The sequence below is a fragment of the Meleagris gallopavo genome, chromosome 3, assembly GCF_905368555.1.
Source record: "Meleagris gallopavo chromosome 3, MGAL_WU_HG_1.1, whole genome shotgun sequence".
NCBI lineage: Eukaryota > Metazoa > Chordata > Aves > Galliformes > Phasianidae > Meleagris > Meleagris gallopavo.
In genome coordinates this window covers 21,851,589-21,878,957 of record NC_139406.1, presented here as the reverse complement: position 1 = coordinate 21,878,957, position 27,369 = coordinate 21,851,589, and the positions used below count along the sequence as shown (strand labels likewise).

The 27,369-nt window shown below is 41.2% G+C and overlaps 1 protein-coding gene across 1 annotated transcript in view; it reads right to left on the bottom strand.

Moving 5' to 3' along the window:
• MYO10 (myosin X) overlaps positions 1-27,369 on the bottom strand; it is a 151,195-nt gene that overhangs the window by 97,504 nt on the left and 26,322 nt on the right. The window contains exon 2 of the mRNA XM_085220426.1: positions 24,021-24,119. Within this exon, the coding sequence (XP_085076552.1) occupies positions 24,021-24,119 (99 nt within the window). The remainder of the gene's footprint in view (positions 1-24,020; positions 24,120-27,369) is intronic.

The following is a 27,369-nucleotide window of genomic DNA, read 5'->3' as shown; positions in this document are numbered from 1 at the left end:
CTTCTTTCCATATCCTATGCCCCTGCCAGCGGTTACTACTGTAATTCCTGAAAGCAGGGACTGGGTGATAAACGATCCAAATGACACACAAATCCTGGCTCCCATACTAGTCCCTGTCACCCTCATTTTCTAAAAGAACAGAGTCTTTTCACTGTGCCACTGTTTATCTATTGTTCCCACAGGTCGTCTGTGGTGAGAGATTTTGACACAGTTGTAACTGCTAGCTACAGAGCCAAGAGCATATTTTATTCACAGCCCAAAGCCTCTTCATTGAAGGAGTTCTTTTAAGACCTTTAGCTCTCTATTCAATTCTCTCTCTCCAAAAGGCAAAGTATATAATGTTAACTTATATGCAAGGATGCGGGAGCGTAAAGGGGAGGAATTCAAGCCCTGAATGCAATAAGCTTCTAAGCACATCTGTATGAAAGCAAACATGTACATGATGACACATAATACATAATGGAGAACATTCAAAGCAGAATTACAGGTAGGTGAATATAACACGTGGCATGTTCCCTCAGCGTACAGTGCAGTTTTTACAGTAGCTTTGTTCACAAGGCTACTCTATTTCAAAGTTAACTTTTATCATGAACACCCATCTCGAAAGAATTTGTCAGCCTTTCAGGAAAGTGCTGCCTGAGGAGGACACAGCGAGGCCAGTCTTTCCATTACCTCCATTACTATATTCATTAATCCAATTAAACAGCAATCATGAATCTTTCCAGTTCTGGCTGAAGACAACTGGAAGATGTCCTCAGATGACACGGGGAAGGGGTGACCCTTTTTTGCTGTGTGCCCCATTCTGACACAGAGGCAATTCATTACAGGGTAGGAAGCAACAGATCACTCCTCAGTGGGTCTCCAAAGCTGCCTTTCAACCCGTTCAAATTAACATAGCCAATTGACATAGCCAATAAATGCTGTATAAGCATCTGTGAGAACAGCACAGCCTAGGGCCAAAAGAAGTTTTAGACATATTGCAAAGCATATAGTGGGGCTAAATCTCACCTGGCTCCATACAGTGCCAGTGAAGTGCCCTCTAAGCATGGTGCACGAAGCAGGATGCTGGTATGCACAGTACAGGGACACAGAAGTTCCTGACTGGAACTAGCCTGGATATAATAAGAGATCACTGGTGACTTCACTACTCACCTCGCATGGCCCAGCAGTAAGGCCAGCATCAGTGACACAAGGGGACTAGGAAGCAGCGACAGAAGCAGGCTTTGGCCAAGGAGGTAGCAAAGTCACCGTCCCTGGAGGCATTCAAGAAACGTTTAGATGCTGTACTAAGGGACATGGTTTAATGGAGAAATATTGGTGATAGGGGGACAGTTTGACTAGGATGATCTTGGAGGTCTTTTCCAACCTTGGTGATTCTACGATGTGTAACACAGTGGAAACTGACTTTGCCACAGCACAGATGAAATGGAGAGAAGCAGTTCAGCTTCAGTTCTGCACCACAGTGGAACAGTCTTCCTGGACGCTGGGACACTATGGACCACAACACCCTCTTTGTGGTACCCAATGCTCCCAGGGGCAGGAGCCCCTCAGCTGCTCCTCAGACCCAGCAGGAATCATAGGGACTGGGATAACGTGGGAAAAGGGAGCCAGAAGCAGAAGTAATTGTGAAACAGCAAGACCACATTCAAGCAGCACAATGAGGGCTGACCCACCGTCACCAAAAGACAGCTAACTGTGGCAGGAAGAAAGTCTGCTGCAGGAGAGGCCTGAACAGGTCTGGACAAGTGTGAAACAAAGCCGTGTGCATCTTCCAACCGCAGCCAGCCAGCCAAGGGCCTTTCCATACAAGTGTAAAACCATCACCCACACGCTGAGAGGCCGAGTGGGATTGCATTACCCCACGCCTCTCAGGGGACTGCTACCAACAGCTCAGCTGCCAGCTCTGCACATTTTCCTCTTGTGACTCCATTTTTTCCTCAGTTTGTTTATTTTTAAGTGTGTGTGTGTGTGTGCTGGTACACACACACACACACAGAGCACACATACACCACTCACACACACACAGTACAGCTGAAGTCTTCCAGCCCTCTTCTGCCTAAGGACAGCTCTGGCTTCAGATCAACAAACACAGCTCAATGTCTCACAGCATCCAATCATCACGAAACCACAGCAAAGTGAGAGGGAGACAGTGAAATAAGAAGACTAAAAGAAAAAAAAAAAAAAAAAAGCTCCTTTTTTTGCTATAAAATTTTACATTTCTGGTACAAAGAGAGAAAGATCTTCTGGAGATACTGAGGTACAAATAATTAAAATGCAGTAGTGCTTTCAATGTGTGCTTTGGTGAAAAATATTATTTTGTCTATAAAGCTTGGTTCCATTGTAAGTATGAAGAACAAACCAGACTCAAAGAGAAATAAGAGATGCATGTGATGGTGTAAAAGAGCTTTTCTTCTATCTTTCCTAGACTCATTACAACTTCCCCTTTTTACATCCTTTGAGAAAGCTGCATGTATTTCTCTTAATTTCCTGTTAGTACACAGGTAAGAATCTCATTTCATTGCACCTATGAAGAACCTGCCCTTGTTAAACATGAAACCTTCAGATATTAAAAAAAAAAAAAAGAGGACTAAGTAAGTTGGCACTGCTAGAACTCAGTCATTCCAGGGCATGAATCAACAAGTATGAGCAGATGAAGTGGTCAAAAGATGTAACAGATTTCAAAGTAATGTCATAAGTTTTACTTTGTGACATGGATATTGCGTGAGAACATGCATTATATGCAGATAAGGAAAAGTAGTTGCTCGTGGCTGTAAAAGTTTGACACTGTTCTCTAAGTCACTCCCATAAAAATCAGTGTACAAACTGGTTGGCTTACATTTGAACTACAGACCTTTTGCCTTGCAAGAAACAAAAGGACAAATTTAACACATAGGAAGGCTGCCCACTAACTAAAATGTGCACAATTTGATTTCTCACAGCTAACCTGTGTTTACATTTGAAAAAAAAAAATTACATATCAGATAGCATGTATGTGTATGTTTGACAAGCTCAATTACAACTGGTTCACATGAAACAAGCAAAGAGCAATTCATAGCTCCCAGGGTAGTAGCTGTGTCACAATGATGAAGGAGACAGACAAGGAAGGTGCCTTATATTTAGGAGGTTACTTGATATCTTTGTATTTAATCATGGTATTTGTAGTTCTAGAAAGAAAAAAAAAACAACCTTTTGCTGCAAAGAAAAATACACCAAATGTTCTTCTTTCTTTGTAAGGATACAATTTCATTTTGAATTTGTCTTGACAAGCCTCAAGCACCCTCTAAAAGCTCAAGTCTAGGTAAAAGGGCTAGATACACAGGTAACAGGAAATATATTGAGATTAGCACAGTGTGTTACTAAGAATTTTTTAAAGAAGCAGATGAAAATTAGACCACCTTTTCTGACTGCTTGCATGGGAACAAAGAGTTGGGAGATTCATGGGTAAGGCAAACTTTCCTATCAGTGAGTAGTAATGCCCTCCACACACATTCCCACTCACCTATCCAAACAGGTTTATTTTACAACATTTTCTGATAAATGTCACGTTTTAAAACACAGCTATGGAGATTAATGGGAAAAAGCTCCCCTGCAAGCAAGGAAGGGCTGCTTTTTTCCCCATATTAAGATCAGTGTTCTCTTCCCCTAAAGACACCACCCCTCTCACCTTCCAGAACAGGCTTGGCTTATTACATGCACAATCTTGTCAAGGGTGCAGTCTTCCTGCTAGCATACAAACTATTTTATTACAGACACTTAGAGTGCACAGTCCTTCATGTGAGAGAGGCTCAGAGAGTGGGGAATACAGCAACATGTCCACAGGGGACCAAGCTGAGCTGGTGATAAATAGTACTTGCAAAATCCTGGACCCCAGGCAACAGCAAGTCCCTGCACCCTGCACTGAAGAGAGCACATCCCGGCCCTACTCCTCTAACAGCTAGAGCTCACTGAAAATTGCAAGCAATCAGCAAAATTCAATATGCTGTTATTCACGATTCTGGTGGAATGCAAAGCGAGCAAAGATGTCTTTTTTTTTTTTTTTTTTAACTCATTTTAAGGCAAGAAAAGAAGGAAAACAATTTCTGCTGCAAAGAATGTAGAAGGAAAAAAATAACAGAGTTGCTCTGAATGTTTTTATTCTCATAAGTTAGAAGCTGATGGGTGTATTTGCCCTCTGAAGTAATGCAAAGAACTGTAACTTTATTTGTTCTGTAGGAGGATTTTTTGAAAGTCAGATTTGAGGAAAAAGAATGCATTAAAGAATCACTTAGCTTAGCTACACAAGGCACTAGCTAATGTCATGTTACCCTGAGAGTATTTCCCTCAGCTAATCTAAACCGTTTCTCCCTACTCCTGCCTGACCTATGCATGTTTCAGAATCAAGACACAGATTTACAAAAGACACACTGTCAAAACACAATCACTCAGCTCCATGCATCAACTCTCTGCTCTTCTGACAAGGCAAGGATTTGTTACAAGTAGCTTTAGTCTGTGGGATTAAAGCAGAACTTTCTAGAAACATTTACAAGGGCATGTTTCAATCTTACAAAGAATATGAAGCTAGAGAGACCATTACATTATTTTCAATGGAGCAGCCATGTAACAGAGAAATCAGACACATCTAAATTCAATCCCCATTTAGTAAAGCCTCAGTCCTGAAATATTACAAAATTCTTTTCTTCCTCTTTAAAGGAGCTTTCATTTATGACCTAGAAGCCTTTTCCCTGGTAAACATTTTTTTCTTTTTTTGTACATTATTAATGGTCCTCAATCCCTGTCCGGCTGATTTTCCAAAACCTGAGTTGAGCAATGTTCTGAGTGGTTCACTGCCTCACCTGCCCAAAGCCTCCAAGTTCCCAGCATCAGTGATGCAGAAGAGTATTCAGCACACAGGGAATGGTGTGTGTGGAGATAAGGACTGCAGGAGGGCACTCCTGGACCGTCACATTCAGAGCACAGAGGTACTGCCCACTAAACAAACTGCAGCATGGCCCCAGGACTGCAGTCCTGCTTAATATCGAGGCATTAGTGCAAACACATTCTCATCAGCAAGGAACAATGTCTTACAAAACCAGAAATTCAGAAAGCGTATCTGTGGACACAGCAGTGCAAGACTGGTTCCCACTACACCAACATGCATGGGTTCCCACTACACCAACATAGCATGGGTGCACTCTAAAAAAAAAAAGTCTTCTCAAAACTCCAATGGTCTTACTTGAAGACCAGACTCTTGCCTCCAAGTAAGTGGTTAGGCTGGCTACAGCCAGGATACAAACATGAAAGTAATTCCAAATGAGAGAAAAAATATTCATCTGCACTAAGTATTTCATTTGGAGTTATTTTATTGCCCTGAAGCTACAAAACTCTGCCTGAAGCTACAAAACAGGCATAACAGAAGCCAATTCAACAGAGGTTCATACTCCTCATTAACAAGAAAGGGACTTCAGATCTGCAGTTCCAATTACCTCTGTGCTTTTTTTAAAGGTCTGGTGAGGGGACATGACAAACTAGTCATAGTATTGAGCTGACTCTCCACCAGGTGACTTGTAACTAATGATTGACTCTAAATCAACTGCAAAATATGGAAAATGTCGTGATACCGAAAAGTCTTAGGATCTGTACAGCAAGTTCTTTCATCATCAAAACATGAATCAGATACAGCACTAAAAGCAAGTTTCTTATATGCTAACGCAAGTGCATATACAACTATTTAACCTTTGAAAGAGATGAATTCTAAAAGAATCAATTGATGTATGTATAAACACATATATAAACATATCTATAAACATGTATGTGTGCATATATTCCTTTAGGTCAGCATAGCAACTATGCTTATCGACTATTCACGTATAAGACAAACTATTTATCTGTCACTCTGAATTACAATAGCCTGAAACAAAATTCTCTGTGCCAACCTCTGCATTTTTCCATTAACATTCACACAGATAAACAAGCTGTGGATGAGCAAGCAAAGCAGGCAAAGACCTCTGCAGTCAACTTTATCAACAAAAGTTCACTATCAGTGAGGAATAACCATCTCATTTAGTTCAAAAGACATGTTGGTGCAAGAAAACCATACTTGTTTCTTGCACGGTTTGAAAATTAATCTATATTAAGTCATTCTCAAAAGACTCCTGTATTATCAGAAAATAACTGTTGTTGTTTGGAAGTGTTCAATTCTGGAATTCACAATACAGTATGGGAAGGAAAAAATACCCCACAGGAACATACCTGTGGAATACCCACTTGCAGCACATTTACAGGTGTTAACAGAAGTTTCCAATGTGTAATATTACAACACAGTCCCCGTGGTTTTACATTACTTGGATTTCACTGCAGCTGAAATTTTCAGAGGAAGAAGAGGATCTAAAAGGAGATGTATGGCTCAAGCTTAATGCTTAGAATTTAGACACAAAAATCTTAGCATGAAACACTGAACGGTACATGGCAAAAACAAGACTTAGCATTCTTAAAAACAAGCTATGCAGGTTCATTGTTATCTAAATTAAAGTGCCTGATTTCAGTTACCACTATTTACAGGTTTTGATTTAACTGATTTACCTAGGACCGAAATAGGCACCTTTATCAGAGGTTGCACAGAAATTGAACGTTCTCACCACACCACCAGACCACGTCTACCACAGAGAGCTTCACCTCACCAGGCAGGGACACACACAACACACTTGTGTAGCTCCAGCACCAGCGAGTGAAGTTGTTGTCACCCGGAGGAATGTAGCTGGCCTACCAAAAGCCCTTCTGTAGAGGACAAGTCGAAGAAAACACGTGCAGGGTGTACAGTACTTCTATTAGATGGGGTCAGATAACAAAGCTGAACACATACTTTTCTTGGTCCCCTCCATTTGCTGAACTTACAACAAGGCCACTGAGGCACCTCAGACACGCTCTGATGCGGATAGAACACGAGCAGGCACTGGTCTCTGAAGGCACTGACTTGCTGGCATTAGAGGCTCTGCTGCTAGGGCAGGTCTGCACTGGATCCTGCTGAGGTAGCTCTGATTCACAATACAAATTTTCCTAGCTGAGGCCTCAACCTCAGCACAGAGCATGCTTTTTGGGTAAATTTTCTTTTCCTCACAGGACTTCTAGGGTTACTTGTTCCAGGATTAGCTGCCTGTCCCCTTGACTGAGAAGTGCTAGCACAACAGCCAAAATCTTCTTCGAGGTCCTTTGGGGCACAGTTCAATCCTTATAAAACTCACATGGACGTAATAAAACTCAGAAACAGTTCCCTTGGTGCCGTAGACTCCATCAGCCTAGTGGTCCTTTGCTTTACTATACTGGCAGCAACGGAGAGGTCAAACCCTATCCAACTACATTGCTTCAGCTGTTACCGAAATCACTTGACCCTTTCCCACGTGTGACCGAAGCCATGCTGGCAGGCCCTGAGACCTTGGATCCCACAGGACTTTTTTTTCACAGTTGCAATGCAACTCAGAACAGCTTTGCCTCAGCAAAATCCAGTAACTAACTACAAGAGTCTCCTTCTGCTGATACAGTCAAACCACTGTGCTACATCAGATGGTGTTATAATGGTATCAGTGCCCACAAAGATGTTTTTATTTTGACTTTGCAAAGTACTTCCCAGAAAGTCAAAGAAAAATGTTGGGAAGACATTGCAGGGAAGGGAAAGAAAGACATTCTGTATCAAAATAAAATGCTAATGTCAGAATTTGTATTGCTGTAGCTAAAACAGTTCCAATCACAATTTGGCTGTAGCTTTCTTCAGGCCATGAAAGGAGATACATGGGTTGCAACTGCAACTTCAGCAGAAAATCAATATAAAAGGTACTCTTTTTTTTTGTTTCCTCAAACATGAGGACTTTTCACACAGGTCAAGAACGCAGGCACTTGTTTATGTATCTGACCTGGTGAGAAGGAACTTACCTCTGAAGTATTTTGTCAAAGTGTGAGGTAACAAAGTCTAACCAACCAGGCAATCTGAAGGAGGTTTGAACTGCTAGAGAGACATCCCCTTGCAGCACAGAGCTTCACAAGTCCAGTACTGAATGCAGTGAATGAACATTTTACAGTTCAAACCAGGAATGCACATGCACTCAGAGCAAACTCCCATGGAGGAACAGCACAGAACAGTCTTCGAAAACACAAGGGAGTTTCGTATGTTGACAAGACATTGATGCCACCTCCAGTTCAAGATCACCAAAGATGTGTTGCTGATACAAGCTCAAACAAGCACTCTCACAACTGCTGCTGGATCGCAGGGCAAAAAAGCACATTCAGATCAGCAGCCACCAAATATTTCTTTCCAATGGGGAAGGGCTGTGATGGATGCGTATTCTGGCTACTGAAGCAACAACATCCAATGGATTGTCATCTTCACCAGTTACACAACTTCCATCCTGGCTGGACAATCCCAACTTCACATAAGCCTAGGGCAGTCTCTGACCAAACCAAGCTCTCAACATGCATATGTAAGCACATTCCTCATCCAAACACAGAGCATACACTGCCCAGAGCATGGCTGCACATTCAGGTGCTCAGCATTGTTACAGTGGTGGCTAACAGTTCCGTTGGAGACTTCTGAAAACAGTTCTTCTGGTGCAGAAAAGGTCCTTACAAACTATAAAGGGTTATATTTGTTAATATTTTCTATTAAGGAAAATCTCTCATGACTATAGTCTTGTTTCTATTTATGTAAAAAAAGTTGCAACACTTCTCAAGCAGAATGAAAAAGTAAAGACGACACTTTGGGGTTGTTGTTGATTGGTTTCTTTTCATCTCTGGGTTGTTGGGGTTTTTTGATCTGTATAACAATTTTCAGTCTGAAAGCAAGTAGTGAAAGACAGGCCTTTAAATATCAAATTTCTACTCCCAGAAACTAAGTTTTCCATCAGCTCAAAGACCAAAACTCAGAATTTTACTTCTACCACGTAGATCAAAAGAGATTCAAGACCTTTTAAAATACAGTTCAAACGTCATTTGTACTCTAACAGTACGAATTGGCTTCTCTTTCCTGCCTCTTCACAAACCTGTTGTTCAATAACAAGCTTTCAAAACTACAGCCTAACAGTAAAATTCATTGTTCCGTTTATATTCTTCTCATTATCCTGGCCTCTTGCTGTGCTAGCTCCTTTTAATGGATGGAGCAAGTATTAGCTTGATTTCCTACCCCACATCAAGTTTTCAGCTGAGCTTAGCAATATGCATCTCTAACAAGTGATAAGATCTCTGCTGTTTTACTACTAAATGCATAAAGCTAGAGATTTTATTTCTACCTTGCAACTGACATTGAGAGCATACTTTGGTTTCTTGACGTGGCGTAAATTCTGCAGACAGATGCTGACAGGAGAGATTCAAACCAACACCAAAATGTAGCTATCATAAAATAAATGAACAGAATATATCCATTTTCACCTGTTTGTAGAGAACAAAACAGAAAGTAACTTGGAAAATAAAGCCTTTGGAATACTACACTTGATGCATAACAAAAGAAACTTTTACTTGAAATTAGCAATAGCATAGTTTAATGAGGAAATTAAATTAAAACCAATGCCTGTTCAAAATGCAGCTTGCTGAAAATGTAAGGAGTAAAAAAAAAATAAATCAGTAAAAACTAACTTCATTGCTAAGTTTCCCATGTTATACTCACAAGACCCTGAACATTTGAACAAAGAGAGCTAGGTTTAAAGTCAGGTGAAGCTGCACAAAGGGAAATGTGGATGGCAGCCAGATGCAGTGCTAACAAATCATTCAAGTGACACCACCGGGTGGCTGCAGCCTCAACTAACGTGCCAGGGCAGCATAACTGCATGCTCTGCCATGGGCAAATCCGTGCTAACACAGAAACAAAATGCTTTTCAGGTGCTGGACCACTATTTTTTTTCCCCCCCCCCTGTACCAGAAATGCAGATTACTTTTTAAATTTCTGAACTGGCAATTAGTGGATAGCATTTGTGAGCTCATTTCTGTCTCTGCCACCAAGTCTCCTGCAGTGCTCCTGGCTGAAGGCCATGGCCAGAAACTCTGGTAGAAGTTGAAGTTTCAAGCATGAAAAACCTGGCACGCTCTTAAAAGCTAAGGAACCCCTTTCTCCTGCAAATCCACAGGACCAACAGCCAGCCTTTCTAGCAGCACGTATCCCACCCAGCAGACATTACAGTCACCTAAAAGAAAGCATCAAGAAGTTTTACCCAGACCAGTTTTTCTCTGTAGCTGCTGCTGTATACCAAGGAGGATCTTACTCCTGTGTGAGCACAGATCAACCCAGTGATGGCTCCAGTTCCTCTGCTCAACGTATCACCTACAACAGAAGAGGACACTGGCCCAGTCCTGCAGTGAGTTTTCAATTGATTCAGCACTACAGTTCCTCAATCTGCTGCATAAAGGCAAATGGCCAATGGCACGGTGGAGTAGCAACCAAATTGGCATCTGCACACACCATCATTCTGCAGTGAACACAAAGCAGCAATAGCCAACACACAAATTTATTTGGATTTAATATGTACTTTTGTGCACCCAAATCTTTCCAAAGCATCAAAACAGACTACCACAATCCTTTCCAGAATTCCTCACTAACTGTCAGGACAAGTCTCAGCCTATCAATACCAAGATAAATGAGCAGAACAGCCCCCACAACATTTGTTTATTGAAATTAACTGTGGGGTAGAAGAGCCAGGAGTAAGTATGTTTTATTTGCTGCAGTCATTTGCAAAGACAAAGCCGTACAGCCTGACTATGAAACAAAGCACTGGAGTCAGCAGGACCCAAGGCTGAGGTTCACCACCAACTCCCTGTGTGACCTTGCAGTGCAGTCCATCACATCTCCATAAATCCATCAGCCCTGAATGAAAGCAGGGCTTTGCTGCTTAATGTATGCAGCGTTGTGTTTGGCCTTTGTTAAATAAACATAACACCCCCACAAAACTAAACTGGAGAACAATGTTTTTTTTTTTTTTTTCCCCTTCTATACAAAGCACTTTGTACTGTACAAAACCAGAGTATTCCACCAAGTGGGAGGGAAAGACATGTAAATATTTACCCACGTACTGCAAAGAACTGTTACTCAGAGAGGTGTAAGCCGGTGTCTGTGTAATTCAAGAACCAGATGGGGATGCTGGGGGTGTTGCTGGCAGGCAGAAGGAGCGAGCCCATATACTGAAAGCAGGCGGTGCGCTGAGAAGGCTCAGAAAAAAACTCATGTCAAGGGACAGTTCTTGCCAGGCTGCAAACTGGCTTCATGCAAAACAGATCCAATGCTGCCACAAGTGCCCTAGAGCTTAATTATAGTGGTAGATGAAACTACTGGGTTAGTAACCAGACTTTTTTTCTGCTTTTCCATCATCTCACAAACCTTCCCAAAAAGCAAGTGTGTTTTGGATTGATCAGCAAGCCTGGATATACAGAAGATAGCTTTTTTTCCTTATGCAACTTGTATATTATTTCCCCATGTGCCTACCAGAAAGGAAAGTCTATGCAAAGAATGGCATGAAAAGGGAGGCCAGAAACTAAACGGCTTCGGTTGTGTCCTGGTGCAAATGGAGGGCCTGCTACACAGCACCCCTCTGTACCTGAACTCCTGCAGAAGTAACAGCACAGTCCTGGATGTTAAATCTAAATGTAAATTAAAAAGGAATTTAAGATCTGCGCCATGCAAGAAAACGATGCTGATGAGACTCTTTGACATGAAAAAGCCTCATCATTAATTCACGGGTAGTAAGAGCTTAAGATTGCAACTTGAGGAAAAAAATCTAGAACCAAGTACCAAATGTAAAGCTAATTCATCTTCCACTATAAAAATAAATCCACTCTCTATTCAGAAACTTCTCAAGAAAAGCAGCTTTTGTAGCTACTGTTTTCAGTTGATATCACTTCAAAGGCAAACATGTTTTGCAAACCTAAGTGTGGTAATGTTTGCCCACAGTTCCCTAATCAGTTACCCACTGCTAATCAACCATTTCTTTCCATTTTCATGCACAAATGGAGGAAGCACTGCTTGTAACTGCAGCCCTGAAACCACATCTGATAGGCTACCTAACATTTACATAATGTCCACACTGTAACTGATGACTACATCACACTGTGCATAGATTAAAAGTCATGCAAAAATGCACGGCTAGAGAGCAGCTTCAGCAACTCTGAACGTTTGTGGTGTCTAAATCTTTGTCTACTTCAAGCTGCCTCATCAGCTGAGGACACTGGGTACAGTAAACAGTTTGTTCAGCTTGTAGAGAGTCGGATGGAGGGATTTCATTCTCAAACAGCATTGATTCAGGTAGCAATGTTCAAGGACTTTTCAAACCCTGATTGATTGCAGAGCTTATCAGTATCAAAGGCAAATGCTGTTCCCCCCAATCATGTTTTCTTTAGCTGAGGTCCGGGGCTTTAAGATAACTTTAGTGTGAATTGACTGGAAAAAAAACAAGACTTCATTTAGAAAATTTTATAGACCTCTACACTGCTGTCTGGGATATCTTCTGCAGAAATGGATGTGCACATGATTCAGACATTTCAAATCCCACGTATTTGGGATGTGGCAGACTAATTGTACATGAGTGCACCTGTGTGTGCACATGCACATCTCCCCACCTCACCTACACAACACACATACAGATGATCTACTGTTTTTCAGAAGAGCAGCATCAACTTATTACAGAGGCACTGAGATATCGCACTGCATTGGAATAGCTCTGCTACTTTTAGAAAGCATTTGAACAAATCTATTTGATGCACACTTCGTAGGCATCATGGGATTAACAACTCCATTTGGAGTAATTGAATGTGCCTCTCTGGTCTGATCTGTTAACAATGTCACACATCTGAAATCCAAAGTAAAAAAACAACCAGAAGGCAATATTAAGAAAATCTGGGCCCACAGCAGTCCTCCTCCTTGACAACTCTCCCCACTTTGCATTCTGTCTGTGCTGGGCTGGATGCAGCCCTTACCTCCTGTATCAGTTTTCCAGTCACATACAGGCTCCATGCAGCAGTAACGTTCTAACTCTTAAATGTATGTGCTCATATTCTGAACTTACCAAGCCTTTGTCACGCTTTGTTTTCCCAATCATGCAAAAATATAGGGTTTTTCTCCTTTCTTTATTCTTCCTTTCCCAGAGCACATGTGAAAACCATTACCATATCTCAAATGCCTAGCAGACCTTGAATTATCCTTGTCAGAACTTTGTATTTCCTGGGCAAACCTTGCAGTGACAGATACCTTCTCTAATTGCAGTTAAGCCAGTGATGATGCAAATATAATGCCAACCAAGTCTGGCCATCAAATTTCAGCGTATATTAAACGCCTGCCTGAAAGCAGCATTAATAATAGAACAGATTTTATTATTTACCTTTAATTAGAACTCCTTGCTGATGCTAGTGAAAAGCGCACTTTCAAAAGAATTAATCAGCAGTAAAAGACGTATCATTATTTTCATTACAGGTTTACGTGGCATTTCTGGTTATTAACATTGCTAAATATTCCTTTCCTAAATCTGCTTTCAGTCTCATACAGTTCTGCTGCATTTGGACAACTTCAGATGAAGCACTCAGTTGGCAGGCACGTAGCTTACTAACGATGGATATACTTTCAGTTTAACTCATTTTAAGTCTATCATCACGGGTAAATTAGTATTTTTGCCTCGCTCCAGCTACACTAATTGCGGCGATTCGATACCTGAATGTTCCACCAGCCTTTTCTTTGGAGAAGGTATGTTTCATTTAGAAAGTGAATGACCTCCACAAGAGGCAAGATGTTATCTTTCCTGTAAAAGCCATCAGTTCGACAAAGTTATAAATCACTGCAGAAAAATCCCACAGTGAGAGCTCAGTAGCAACTCAGATATTTGGCAGCCAAACACCTCGGGACAGCCTGCCTGCTCATGGTGAGCCTCAGCTGCTGCTGAGCAGAACCTCCCCTTGCTTCCCCACCATGAGCTACGTTAACTCAAACCCCAGTATGTGAAAGGAGAATGAAAAGTCCGTCTCCCTTGTGTTCTTTGTTACCTGGAGGAGATTTACTGAGGTTTTCTGCTCTGCTGACATTTATTGGGTGCCCTTCATCACGGTCAGCCTGGGTCAGGTGCCGTAGCTCCTCGAGGAGCATGAAGAAGCCTGACCACAACATCTCCAGCCCCTCCCCTCCCCTTGTACACACCTCTCCTCACCTGTGTGCCCCACAGTCACCTCTCTGCCACAGGTTGCACTCCGCTTAACTTATAGTGCAAAGAGGCACTACAGCATTCCCTGGCTATCTCTCCAGTGCTTCACTTCACGACACAATACAATACTTATCCCATGACTTTTTTTTTTTTTTTTTTAATTCCCCTTGGTTAAGACAGCCTGAATAGATAAACCTCCTTAAATCATCTCTCCATTCCATTAAGTTTATACTCAACAGGAACTTACTTGTTTTACAAAATAGAGCGTGCCATATGAGGCAGAGGCACATGACCTATGCTAACATTTCCCCCCCCCCCCCCCTTCCTTCAGCGAACATAAAAGCACCACTATAAAGGGTACTTTAAGTTCCTTTTGCAACTAATACTGAAGGAGTTTATTACTGCATTGCAAAAATGCTTTAGGGGAAATCTTGCTCAGATATCCTTCTCATGAGAAACCCTGGTGCTTTCAAAAAAGTTGCTTTGAAATTTTTAAGAACACATTTTGAAACTCCTGAATGCAAAACACGCTCCATCTCTCTTACATGTTCCTGCATTTCTGCTAGCTGCCCTGAAAACAGAGAGCTCTGTTACTACAGACATGGTCAAAACAGAATGTGAAATTCTACAAAAAGTATTTCATCTTTAAATGGAGCACATTTGGGGCATCAAACCTTGAAACTGATCCAACATCAGAACCACAACTTGACTGCACGGGTTTAGTTTGCTTTAAAATTAGCTTGTGCAGAAAAGGATATCTGGAGATACAGACTTTTAAGTATTTATTTGATGTATAAGGGTAATGAATATCTCAAGTTCTACTCAAGGGACTACAGGGGAAAGATCAAATGAACTTTTCACCTACAAAAATGGCATTGCAGCCTTCCTCAGATGTCCTGCTAGAGGACACTGGCTGCCTCCCTACCAAGTAAATACCACCACTTCATGATACCTGCTGACTACTACATGCACCAAGAGCACCAATGCAACCAACACAGTACTCTGAGCATCTGCCTGATGGTTTATTTTGCTTCGTTGCTTTTTCAAAATTCCATAACACAAGATTTTTCTTCCCCTAAATTGACTCATGCCACTGAATGATGGCTTTTTAGTGATGTTCCACAAGATGATGATATAAAGAAGAACTGGATGCTATGCCAAAGCTAACACAGAGTAGATCCATACACAAAGCGGACACAGCGCATACAAAGGACCCTTTGGTTTCTACTTTCTTCTAGACTTTTTTTTTTTTTTTTTTGAGGCCAGTTACTAGAGAAACAAGCACTGCCAGTGGCACTTGATTTATTCTACTCACAGGATACTTGCTAACAGGCCCACGATCCCAGTACAGAGTAGCCTGCAACATCAGACAGCCACACGTCAAGATTACCGATTGTGTTTGCTCCCCTAGCCAGCAACTTTGGGAGCATGCAAGGACAATCTCTTCTCAGGTCTGTCATTATGCTTGAAAATGGTCGCTCACACACTACAATTTTTTTTCCACAAGCACTCAGTGACTGAAATTCCTTTCAAAATTACCCAGTCATTCTGATTTTTTTTAAAAGAAAAAAAAACTTGTTTTAAATAAGTAGGATAGAGTACCCAAATACTTAATGATTTTGTTCAGCAGTTCACGGAGGTAAGTTCATGGCCATGTTGGTGAAAGCCTTCTCCATGTACAAATCTCAGTGTTCAGCCACCATTCATCTGTACCTCGAGGTACAAAATGTCACTCTCACAAAACTGAGCACTGCACCCCGGTGGTTGCTTAACTCAGACCACGTGTTCCTGAAGCACCAGCAGCACTGAGTGACAAGATCTGTTCCAATCCATGGGAATTCAATAACAATAAAAGAAATGGAAGTGACAAGCTTTCTCATCACGGCACTGGATTTGGTGTTGTTGTTGCTTTTTGGCACATGGCAGCCTGAATTTCTTTCCATGCTTTGTGAACAGCTGAATTGTGTTCTCTTACGAAAGAAATTAATATGGCAGCTTGTGTACATCTGCTTTAATCTTAAAACAAAAGCAGTTTTTTCTATCTTTAGGGGGAGCACAATAACAGCACAACAAGGCACAGATGGTTTGGATTTTCTATGCAGAAAGCAAGAGAGAAGACTGCCATCTTAACCGTATATGTAGCCACAGCTGATGATGTGGCCACAGCAAGCAATGGGGACACAAGACATAACCCTTTGTCAGCAGCTTGGATATTAACTGCCTTGAATCAGATCTTATAAAAGCAGAAAGCAACTCTGTGCAGAGATAAATGCTTTTGTTCATAGAGATTTAATTTACATTGTTAGTAAAGCACTTACCAGCAGCCTTACTAATGCCAAACAAATTAATTTCAGTTTAGTTAAAGCAAACAGTCCCATTATGTTTAGGAAACACTGAACAAAACCCTTGAAAACCCAACATTAAACAAGTTATTTATGGCCACTGCTTAGCCTTCCTGCCCTCACCATGTGCGCATTAAAAATCTCTAAGCTGCTCTCTTTCAAACTCCCCAAGTTCTGACAAAAAGTGGCTGTGCACTGGTAACTTGAATGTTAATTCTGGAAAAAAACTACAATCAGCTTGATCTGGCAGCCAGTTTTTTTTTTTAATTCAACCTTTAAAATAAAGTATCTCACTGCAGGATTAAAACTTTCCCCTTCCTGGAATTAATCAGACTGATAGTGGTTTTGGCAGAAAGGGCAGTAACAGGAAAAAACGTAAGGACAGCACACGTGCAACACATCTCAGAAGACATTTCATAACCGGGTCTGTATTTTCATGCAATAAATACACAGTAGTTCAGACAAAAACACACACAGAAAGAGACTTCCCCATTACCCCTTAAAAAACACTGCGAGAATAACCGTTGTCTGAAGATGTTGCTTTTGATAGAAAACAGATAAAAATGCAAGTTGAATTAGCTCCTGACATTGGAAAAAAGCTTTCCTACTAAAGATATATATATATATATATATTTTTTTTTTTCCAGCTCAATGAAGTGCTGTTTTAATGTTTGTGCGCTGAAGTAGAAAGAGATTCTCCAATATCTTGGAGAATTTAAGAGACTCGAAGTAGTGATTTCTCCAATTAGCTGCTACTTAAAAGGTATAACAAAAAAAAAATGACACATCAGTAAAACAATTGTTCAATTTATGAGTGATTTAGTTTGAGTCACTGATGAAATATGTGTAAGTAACATTTAGGTTTTCAAGGCAGCATTTCTTTCAACGGAAACAGGGCTGTGAGGCCCTGCAGTGGCACTGAATCCTTCCTGGAGGTAGAGATGCCTCTGTGGGCTTCAGCCGCAGCCCAGGATGCTCCTGGTAGGAAAGGAGATGTGGGAGGGACACTGCTCAGCAGTCAGGCAGGCCCCACTGCTGGATCAGTGAGGACACTGGGAGGACAGACGGATGGAAGGAGCCACGTGAGGCAGTCAGCCACCCCAAGGCCAGGCCTCACATCTGCCACGAGCCATGTTTACACGTGTGTGGACAGATGCTTGCAGCAGGAGAGGCTTAACCTTGACATCCTGCATGAAGATGTAAACATCCATAGAAGACAAACCCAAAGAATCAAGAGACAGTATGGCTAACCCCACACCACCCCTAATTCCCATGCACAGCCCTTAAGAAACAGCAACTACACTCCTCCTGCCCACAAATAACCTAGAAAGCCAGCATACAGATAGCATACATATACATAAAGAGCACCAAGCTCTTTAAGTATACTAGAAATAATCAAGAGAATAATTACAGCTGAGACAAATACAACTAATCACAGAATAATATGAACTTTATGATGTTTAGACAGATGGAATCTGATTTCCTGATTTAAAGCTGCTGAATTTGGAATTCACCCCCCACTTAGAGACAGGGGACCTGCTGTCCCAAATGTGCACAGTAACAGTAGCTGCAACTCTGAGTGCCATTTAATTAAAAAGCACAACATTTTTCATAAGTTTCAGAAAGAGATGAATTCATTTAACACCAAACGCAGCCGAGACCACTATATGTATTTGTGTATTTTAATTAAAAGGCTGTATACACAAGGAAAAGCACAAAGGACTTATTTTAAATGGGCCCTTTTAAGAGTGTATTTCAAAGGCAATAGACATTGAATTCAGAGAAATGTAAAAAAAAAAAAACAAAAAAAACAATCCTGTTTGGAAATGTTGTCAACTCTTCACAAGGAAGAGCTAGAAGCAAGTACAACGTCTTTCAGTGATAACTAAGAAAATCCTTGTCCAGAAGGATTTACTTCTCAGATGCCTGATCCCATCAACCTACGCATCCAAACACAGCCTTACTGATAAACACTCCTTCTGCCTTCAGCAGCTTAAGCCAAGTAACTTCAGTGGTGTCATTCATGCCCCATGAATATGAGCGGAAGACTCTTGTTTGAAAGGACTACTCACAGTCCTAAAAACTAGCTCAAGGGTCCCAACTAGGGGTGAGAAAGGACACGAGGCAAAGAAAAGAGTACTTGTGAGAAGTGCTTAAACATTTTCCTGCAGGTTTCTGCGGTGGTTTTTTTTTCTTTTTTCTTTTTTTGTGGCTTTTTTTTTTTCTTTGTCAAATAATCACCAGGTAAATTTAACAGAACTCTATCTACCCTTCACTGAACCGTCAAAAAAAAAAAAAAAAAAAAAAAAAGCTCAAACAATTCCAAAGCAATTCCCAAGTCCTAACTCCTGAGGAGAAATCGTCCTAGCCCTAAAACCAAAAAGAAAAAAAAAAAAAAAAAAAAGAGGTGAAAACCACAGAAAACATACCGGGTCATGTTTAACAAGAAACATCTGTAGACTCTCCATTTCCTGCAATGCACAAATGCCCAAGAAGACCCATATTAAGTTAAACACAAAGGAAAGGAAAAAATACCTTTGTTACTGACCAAACCATTTACAGGTGCCTGCTATCTGAAGTGGAGAATACTGAGCAGTGCTGCCTTTGCTGACATAACACCATCCCGTGAAGGGTTTCTTTGTAAAGCAAGTTCGCAGAAAGCTGTTTGAACTGACAAAATCTCTAGTGGTGAAATCTGACATCTGTTTCTCAAGAACCTACATTTTTAGGATACTACAACTCAGCTGCATCTATTTATAACATGTTTGATTTAAAAGTTCCTCTCAGTCAATTAAGCAAGTATGCAATTAGGCGTTCCTAAATTTCAGTGTCAGGCTCTACATAGTTTGCAGCAATTAGTTGAACTTTCACTTCCCATGTATGAATTTCTTCATAGCAGATTTTTTTTTTTCCCCTACACACATGATGTTGTAGATTTACAGTAAATTTCCACTGAAGGAAAGTGGTGTTATTTAGAATGTGTGCAATTAGGTGCTATTTTGAGAAGTCCAAAAATTCACTGTCTTTGACACAGCACTCCTTACACAAACCACAATTACTCCTCAAGCAAAGGGAATGGTGGTTATACATTTGTTGATGCTATTTTTCTACATATTTGAATGTACAGAGGAAAAAAATACTCCTAATTACGAGACAAGAAAGACATTCTTAGCATTAATGCCATACAACTCAAGAAAGTTCTCCTGATAGATTTCACATATCTCAAGCTTTTTGTATTTAATATCTATGCTTATCACTGGGGATAGTTTCAAAAGCATCTATACTACAGGACAATATAATCCTCCTTCATATAAGGGTAAATGATAGGATTTTTATCTGTAATAAGGTAAAGTTCATGTTATTTGAAAAAAGAAAAAACTGGAAAGCTTTTTCCCCCCTTCAGAACCACTGGGGCTTTACTGAGCAGATACATACAAGTCATCCAGACAAGACAAGAAATGACAGCAGGGCTTCCAGCATTTTCTTTAACGTTCACTTAAGTACCTTAAAAGCTCGCATAGCTTCATTAAAAATTTATATGTTATGGCAACAAGGAAGTGTCTGCTTTACTGTAAATACATCCTCAAAGAAATCATTTGAACCCCTAAAAAAGAAATAAGAAAACTACACACAAAGATTAAACAAGATGCAGTATCTGGAATATCATCTTAAAAATATATACACACACACACACAAGGAAAGATAGGGTTGTCTTTTGTTGTTGTTTTTATTTTTTATCTGGGTATTCATAGACTGCACTAACATACTCAATGCATTCGCAAGCACTGCGTTTCCAAAACTTGAGGCACTTTTTTCACCTTCATACACTTTAGTGGAACAAAAATTTTAAAGACTAAACAACCATCCTGCCAAACAGCAAATTATTACAGTAGTCTTCTCTTACAGAAAGTAAGAGATGCTTACAAAGTGAAAGATATTCATGCTATTCTACCAGCCCAACAAATCGCAGAGGACGATGGCAGCAGAAAACAGAATCACAGCAGTCTTTAACAATAATTAACAAATGAACCGCTTAATTTGAACACGCAGATACCACTAGAATAATTAGCCTTGCTCAATGAATAATTCTATTAGCATGTGATTATCAAGAAGAGATCCAAAACCTGATATGCAACTTGTTACAGCTCTGAAGGGTATGGCATAATCTACACATCAGTATTCACATTCAGCAGCATTACTTACAACCAGCGCTCCTGCAGAATGCGACTGAATACCACAGGTTTTTTTGCTGCAAAATTATTTCCATCATTCAGAGTAAAATGGACAGAAATGGACAGTAATGTATATTACTATGTTTTTTGACATTATTTTTCAAAGTAATGTGAGCAAAGACCTGAAATGAGCACAACTGCTAAACTTGCCTTCCAAGTCTCATCGCCCTGCCAAGTCTGCCTTGAGAATTCATGCAACATACTCAGCTGAAAGGTGAGTAGTGCAAATCCTAGCAGAAGTTACTGAGTAGGAGAAGATTAGCTACAGTGCTATGCTTTGATAAGGTCGCAACACTTTCATCAGTTTGTCATTAGACTTGGCTACAACAGCTGCAGTTCTCAGAACAATGTGGGAATCAAGACGCTGACCACACTTGAAAAACCACCATCCCCCCATTAATGTCTCTTCCCTTACCCCCCCCTACCTCCTTCTTCAAAATGAAATACAGTTTTGCAGGACATCATCAAGCCATTAGAGGTATTGTCAGGTATTACCTAAGGTATTCCTCTTATTTTCTACCTTTTGCAGCATGCAGTTAGCTAAGCAGCACAGGCAAGACTTCCAAAGGATGCCAGAAAGCAGCTGGACAAACAACACGAATTGACACTGACACCAACCAGCACATCTCCTTTAAACTCAGAGTGCACTTCTGAAAACATAAGTCTTGAAAAAGATTCAAATAATTAATGCAGTGAACTGCTGATCTGCCCTTTGCTGGAGCAGAGTAAGCTCAGACCCACTGGTGACAGAGGTGTTATGCACTGATTCTGACAGCTGTTCTCTACATCCCAGCTGTTCCTCAGCACAGTGTAACACCTGCTCTTAAAACAAGCGGGACAAACTAAAAATGTTGGGTTTCTTTCCTGTGATGTTTACAGCATTAGGCTTTTCTGAGGAAATGGAATCAGTTGGATTATGTTACAGTGGTGGCTTATGTCTTTCCAAATTACCTGAATTTTCAGCTTGCATTACAAACACCACAATACACGTAATACATATATACAAGGCTGCCAGCAAGCAACTTTTCCACTCTCTGATGCCAATTCTAGCTCTGCCATTGCATGTTAGGGCACCAGAGTAAGCTGTCCATTTTAGAACTGTTACTTGCAGTCCCTGTAAGTAGGTCTGCCAAGCTGAAAACACTTCTAAAAGCCAGGTTCTTCACAGTCAGTTGCAACTACAAAACTGAAAAATTACAGGTAGCCTCTCCTGAGCTTTTGTGTCTCTCTTACTAGAGGCTGGATAGGATTTACCCTTAAATGAAATGCTCAGTGCTACACATGGCTTGGAGCATATGCTACTGTAACAACACAGATGGCAATCTTCCTACTCTGCAAACAAAATACAACTGTGATGCCTTAACATGACAGATCCTTCTTTATTCCGCTTTAAACAAATAACAGAGGAGATGGTCTCAGCATCTGCACTTCACTGGGCTCCAAATTTCAGCAGACCAAGTCAAGGGTAAATTATGAATACACAAATCCCCAAATCTGAAAAAGCAAACACACAATTTAACATGCACCCCACTGAAAACCAGTACAAACAGGGTCGTCTTGTTTTCTTCTAAGGAAGCTTTGCACCTAGTTGTTCATCTTAGCCTAGTTTTGTGTGTAACTTCTCCTGTACCACACACCTGTGAATCAGCAGCCCAAGACACCTGGTGACCTGAAGTAGGCTGTGCTGGTCTTTCAGTTTTCTACAGTGTGGCTTTCATTACTTGTCTACCAACTCACACAAAAATGAGCATCTTAATCCAGCACTGCCCAGTATTTCTACCAGTCAGGAATGTCTCTATCAACATTCATCTTCTGTTCATTTGATAGCATTGTGAATTACCTTCCTCTTCATCTGCCCTCCTGCTTCTGCCAAGACCACCCCTCAGATGTTTAATGTGACTAACAATCCTGGCTTCTTCACTCACCCCCTGTGAGCCAGTCTCTCCACCTCTCTGCCTCCCCAGAGCTGTAGAGCATAACCAAGTTTTGCCACCAAAGATATGACAAGACATGGGTGCTTGATTACAACCTCCTCTCTGATACTCTGCACATCATTTTCTCTGTTTCAGACCCCATTAAGTCTCATGTTTCTTACTGTCCTACACTGCCAGGGTAGAAGCAATTTAGCCTGTACCTTGTCCATCAAAAAGCATTCAGCAATTCTGTCTGGTTCCTTTCCTGCTTGCAGAAAAACTTGCAAAAAAAAAAAAAAAAAGGGTACTCTAACAGACATGCTTTTCCATCTTGTTCACTCTGAAAAACATTACATGAAGACAGCAAGAAAAAGCAATGTTTTCCGTCCTTTTAAACTTTTCTCAGCCTCATTCATTACCTGAAACTACCTCCAGCCAGTGCAAATAAATAAGGAAGCAAAACTGAGGAGGGTGGAAAAAAAAAAAAAATAAATAAAAATCATCCCCCAAAAGTCAAAGATAGTATTCTGATGCTGATGTTCCGGTCAGTGTAACTGTTCATAACCAAGTCTTAATGTAAAACTTAAATTCTACTGAAATTTCTTCAAGAAAGCCCAAGAAGGGAGGTCTGATACACTGTGGCCTAGTGGAGAGTAGAATATATGAAGACAGCGAGTGAGGAAGCGGAGCACTTCCATGCTGTCAGCAACCAGTAGGGCTGGTTCTGCCTTCTTCAGGTTGAAGAAATGAAGGAAAAAAAAGTCAAAAAAAAAAAAAAGAGTTGTCCATCGACCTCCTTCAGCAGCTGGCAGCCAGGCCCTGCCAGTGATGTGCTCACCTAGCAGGCACACAGCACCTGCAACTGCTGGGGTAATCTGAGCAAACAGGACAGAGCTGCTGGATCCATTCCCATTTCTCTAGAAAGGCAGGAGGCATGAGTACTTGGCAGGCAGAAAGCAGTTAAAACAAAACAAAAAGATACTGAGCAGAAGAATGGTCTCCTTCCCTCACGATTCTCATGTGGTAAGGACTGGCGGAGTTGCACAAAACGTGCTGCCCTGATGTTACTGTGGGAGGTCTGCCTCACTTTTCCCACTGTACCTTAGCACAATGATGTTTCTCACTGTAAAGATGCACAGCCCTGGAAAGGACGCCCAAGGCCAGCACATTAAGACACCAATGACCTGTGCTGAAAAAGGCTCACAAACCTGGCAGCCCTCCTTCAGTTTCAGACACGCTTATACCAGCGAACCAGATATACAATGGAAAGAGCTCTTAAAACCAAAGTTCCATGTTCAAGTCATTCACAAACCTTAAACTTCATGTTCCCCTACATCCTCGCCTTTAAGGAGATCAATTTCTCTTCCAAAAAGTGGTAAAAGCAAACATGAACAATGCCCGTACCTGGCCATAGTCTGTCCTGAACACGACGACTCCTTCCGCACAGGAATGAACAGTACTTGGATAATGCTGATTATTTTCTCTCAGCCAGACTCGAGACCCCTAAAATAAAACAAAATAAAGTTACAATGGCGTAACTGAAAACTGAAGAAATAATTTCACTCAGCACTTTTTCTTCGGAAATACCAAATAAAAGGAGAATATGTAAGAATAAAATTCAAATAAGCAAGTGAGAGAAAGAAAATAATCTTTCAGTAAGTACTTGTCATCTTCTATTGAAACCGTAAACACAGGAGAACCACACTGAAGTACTTTTGTTTGTTTGCTTTTTTAACTAGAAGTGCCTAAATGCCAGCATGAACAGCAGGAGCTCATTCAGGGAGTCATGGTCACGTGCTTCATGTTAGCACACGTAAAATGACAAAGCAGTGTTTGAATTTACATGCACTGTTTAAAAGACGCTCCTCAAAGACAGCAAGCTCACTACCTGCTTATTTTCAACCTCTGTTAGGATCACAGCACTTCACCTCTATCACCTTTCACATTGTCTCTCAACTCCTTTACCCTTTATCCTGCCCTGCTCTGATGGCTGCACAAGAACTCAGGATTTCCTAGAATCACCAACAAAGCAATAGCATTTAGTTTTTAGATCCAAAGAGGCAACACAGACACAGTCAGCAAGCCACCAAAGTCAAGACAGGGCAGACACAGACTATTTTAGTTTTTAAACCAGCTATTTACAACCCTCAAGGAGAAACACCCAAAGCTAGTCAGCTGCAGCACCCCAGTGGTATGAACCTCAAATCCAGACTGTACACTTGTTCTCTGCACAGACATAGCAGGCTACAATATCAGAAACACAGTATTTTGGGGTCTATATAGAGAGAGAAGGTTTTGTGTCTCCTCCTCAGTCAGGACAGACAAATTATCCCCAGAGAATTTGTAGAAAAGGTAAAGCTGTGATAGAGGTGGGATAGGATGTACCCTGATAATAAGAAGGTTGAGACTTAGCCTGTATGATCATTATTAAAAAGCAAAAAAGAACAATTAAAATAATTAATTTTGCATGCCAAGCTCCAAAGATCATCTTTGCCCGAATTTGTACAGAGAAATTAGATTTAAGCCTTTTAAAAGCTCTTACGAGTGTAAATTCTTAATGAACAATCACAAGTATAGTTTATTTCTGTTACATGGCTCATGGGTCTACCACAGAGTTCCGCCACGTTAGAAGCTGTATACACTTAAAACAACGTTGAATAAATATCATTCTTGTTTCCATGCTGGGAGAACATCAGCACTGAGAAACAGTGATGATCGCAAAGAATACAAAAACTTTTGCTGCTGGGTTTCTCTGAACAGCAAGGGCTCAGTCACACAGAAAATCAAATAAGAGCATCTGCGATATTTCCTTCCATTCCACCCTCTGGCAAACTGCATTTGTTTGCCATTTTACCTCCAAAACTTTGAGCCAGATGGTTTCCAGCAAGACTGAGGCACCCAAGGGCACCTTCCCCAGTGCCCTCAGTGTATGCTCAATCAGGCACAGGAGCCCGAGGGCCAGCAGGCATCTTGCTCTGTAGGAAGGCTTTGCTCTCTGGCCTTCCTGGCTCCTTCCTGGCAAAGCCAATGAACAGAAATGTCCTACGTGTTCCTCAGGAGTGGTGAAAAGGCCAACCAGGGGGGTGGTGGAATCACTATCTGTGGAGGTATTTCAGAAATGTGGATGTGGTACTTAGGGACATATTTTAGTGGTGGACTTGTAGCACGAGGTGATGGTTGGACCCTTAAGGTCTTTTCCAACCTAAATGATTCTGTGATCTTCAGCACCAAGCGGCATCTACCACAGCTGCCAGGACAGAGAACTAAAGGTTCTTCTCTCATGCTAACTTGGCTAAACCACCAAAGCCATCCCCAGCAGTGCCATCTCCAACCTGAAAGGCACCCCTCCCTTCCCTGCATGTCCTCAGCCCCACTGTTTCACCTGCACATACATCAGTAACACCCACAGTAACACTCCTGAGGCAGCACAGCCAAGGGGACTTGGCCCTGGCCTCCCACCTCCCAGGGGAAGGTTTCAGCAGCCTGCTGCTGGGCTTCCAGCATCCTTACCAGTCTGTCTTCACCTCTGAATTTGACCCATCGAAACACACAAATATGCCACAACAACCCTATTCGTCCAAAAGCGCTTCAGGACAACCAATATCCCATTTTTCAGCTGGTTTATTATTTGCCAAATTCTCTGAGCTCAAGTAACATGAAGTTCATGCTTTCAAGGGCAACAAAAAGCTTATAAACATTAAACCACAACAATATTTGCCAAAACCTCAGCATTCAAAATAGCCTCTCATAAGGAGGACAGTGTTTTCCATAGTGAAATTAAATAATGAATTCTGCAATTTTCTGGCTCTGAAGCCAACACAGGGGTCTGAACAGAAGCATTCACTTGGCTGGCCTATCCCTAAAATAAGCAAGCAGGGAACGGTTTGATTTAAACAAATGTACATTGTTAGGGGTCAATGGCCACTATTCAGCGAGGCTGGAACAATGCAGTTTGCGGAGCCTGGGGCATCTGAAATGCAAATACAACCTGTGCTGTGGTGAGGTTGCTCAACAATAAAACGTCTATGTGTTTCAGGATGGACTGTGGGACCTCCCAAACTGGGAGATGGAAAATTAAAGTCTTGGCAAAAGATCTAGCAGGAAGTTACAGTCGCCTTCCATGCCCAGTTAGCTCCACAACTGCACTACAGTCCCTCAGAAGCACGTTTGCTACAGGCAAGTGACAATCTTGAGAACAAAATCCTCATTACTTGTAAATTTACAGAAAAGACTTGCATATAACAGTCTTCAGATTTAAAAAAAAATCTTCCAACTTTGATCACAGAATTCAGATGCATTTTCATTTCACAATTCCTGACCAAGTGCAAGAAATAAGTGGCTTGAAATGCCTGCTATCTCCTGCAGTGTCTTCTAGGAAGATGTCAACACCTCTGAAACATGTCTATGTCTTCACTTTGACTTTACTACAAAAAAAGCAAGTAATAAATAAAGGATTCAGTGAAATAAAGTTTTGAGACTTCTCAGAACCAGAGGCCTGGAAGCGAGGAATGACATCCAGGCCAGAACTTCTTCTGGACCCACTGGAGATGCAGCCAATGGGCCGTGCAATAGCATGAACAACAGCCACAAAACTGCTGTAAGTGCATAGGTATAGTGCATATTATTTATACACACACACACACACATATATGGATGAACAAGGATATATTGCCTAATGACTGCTCTCATCCAAGACAAAATGCTACTCACTCACATATTATATTGTAAAATCCAGTTCACCCGTCAAAGCAAT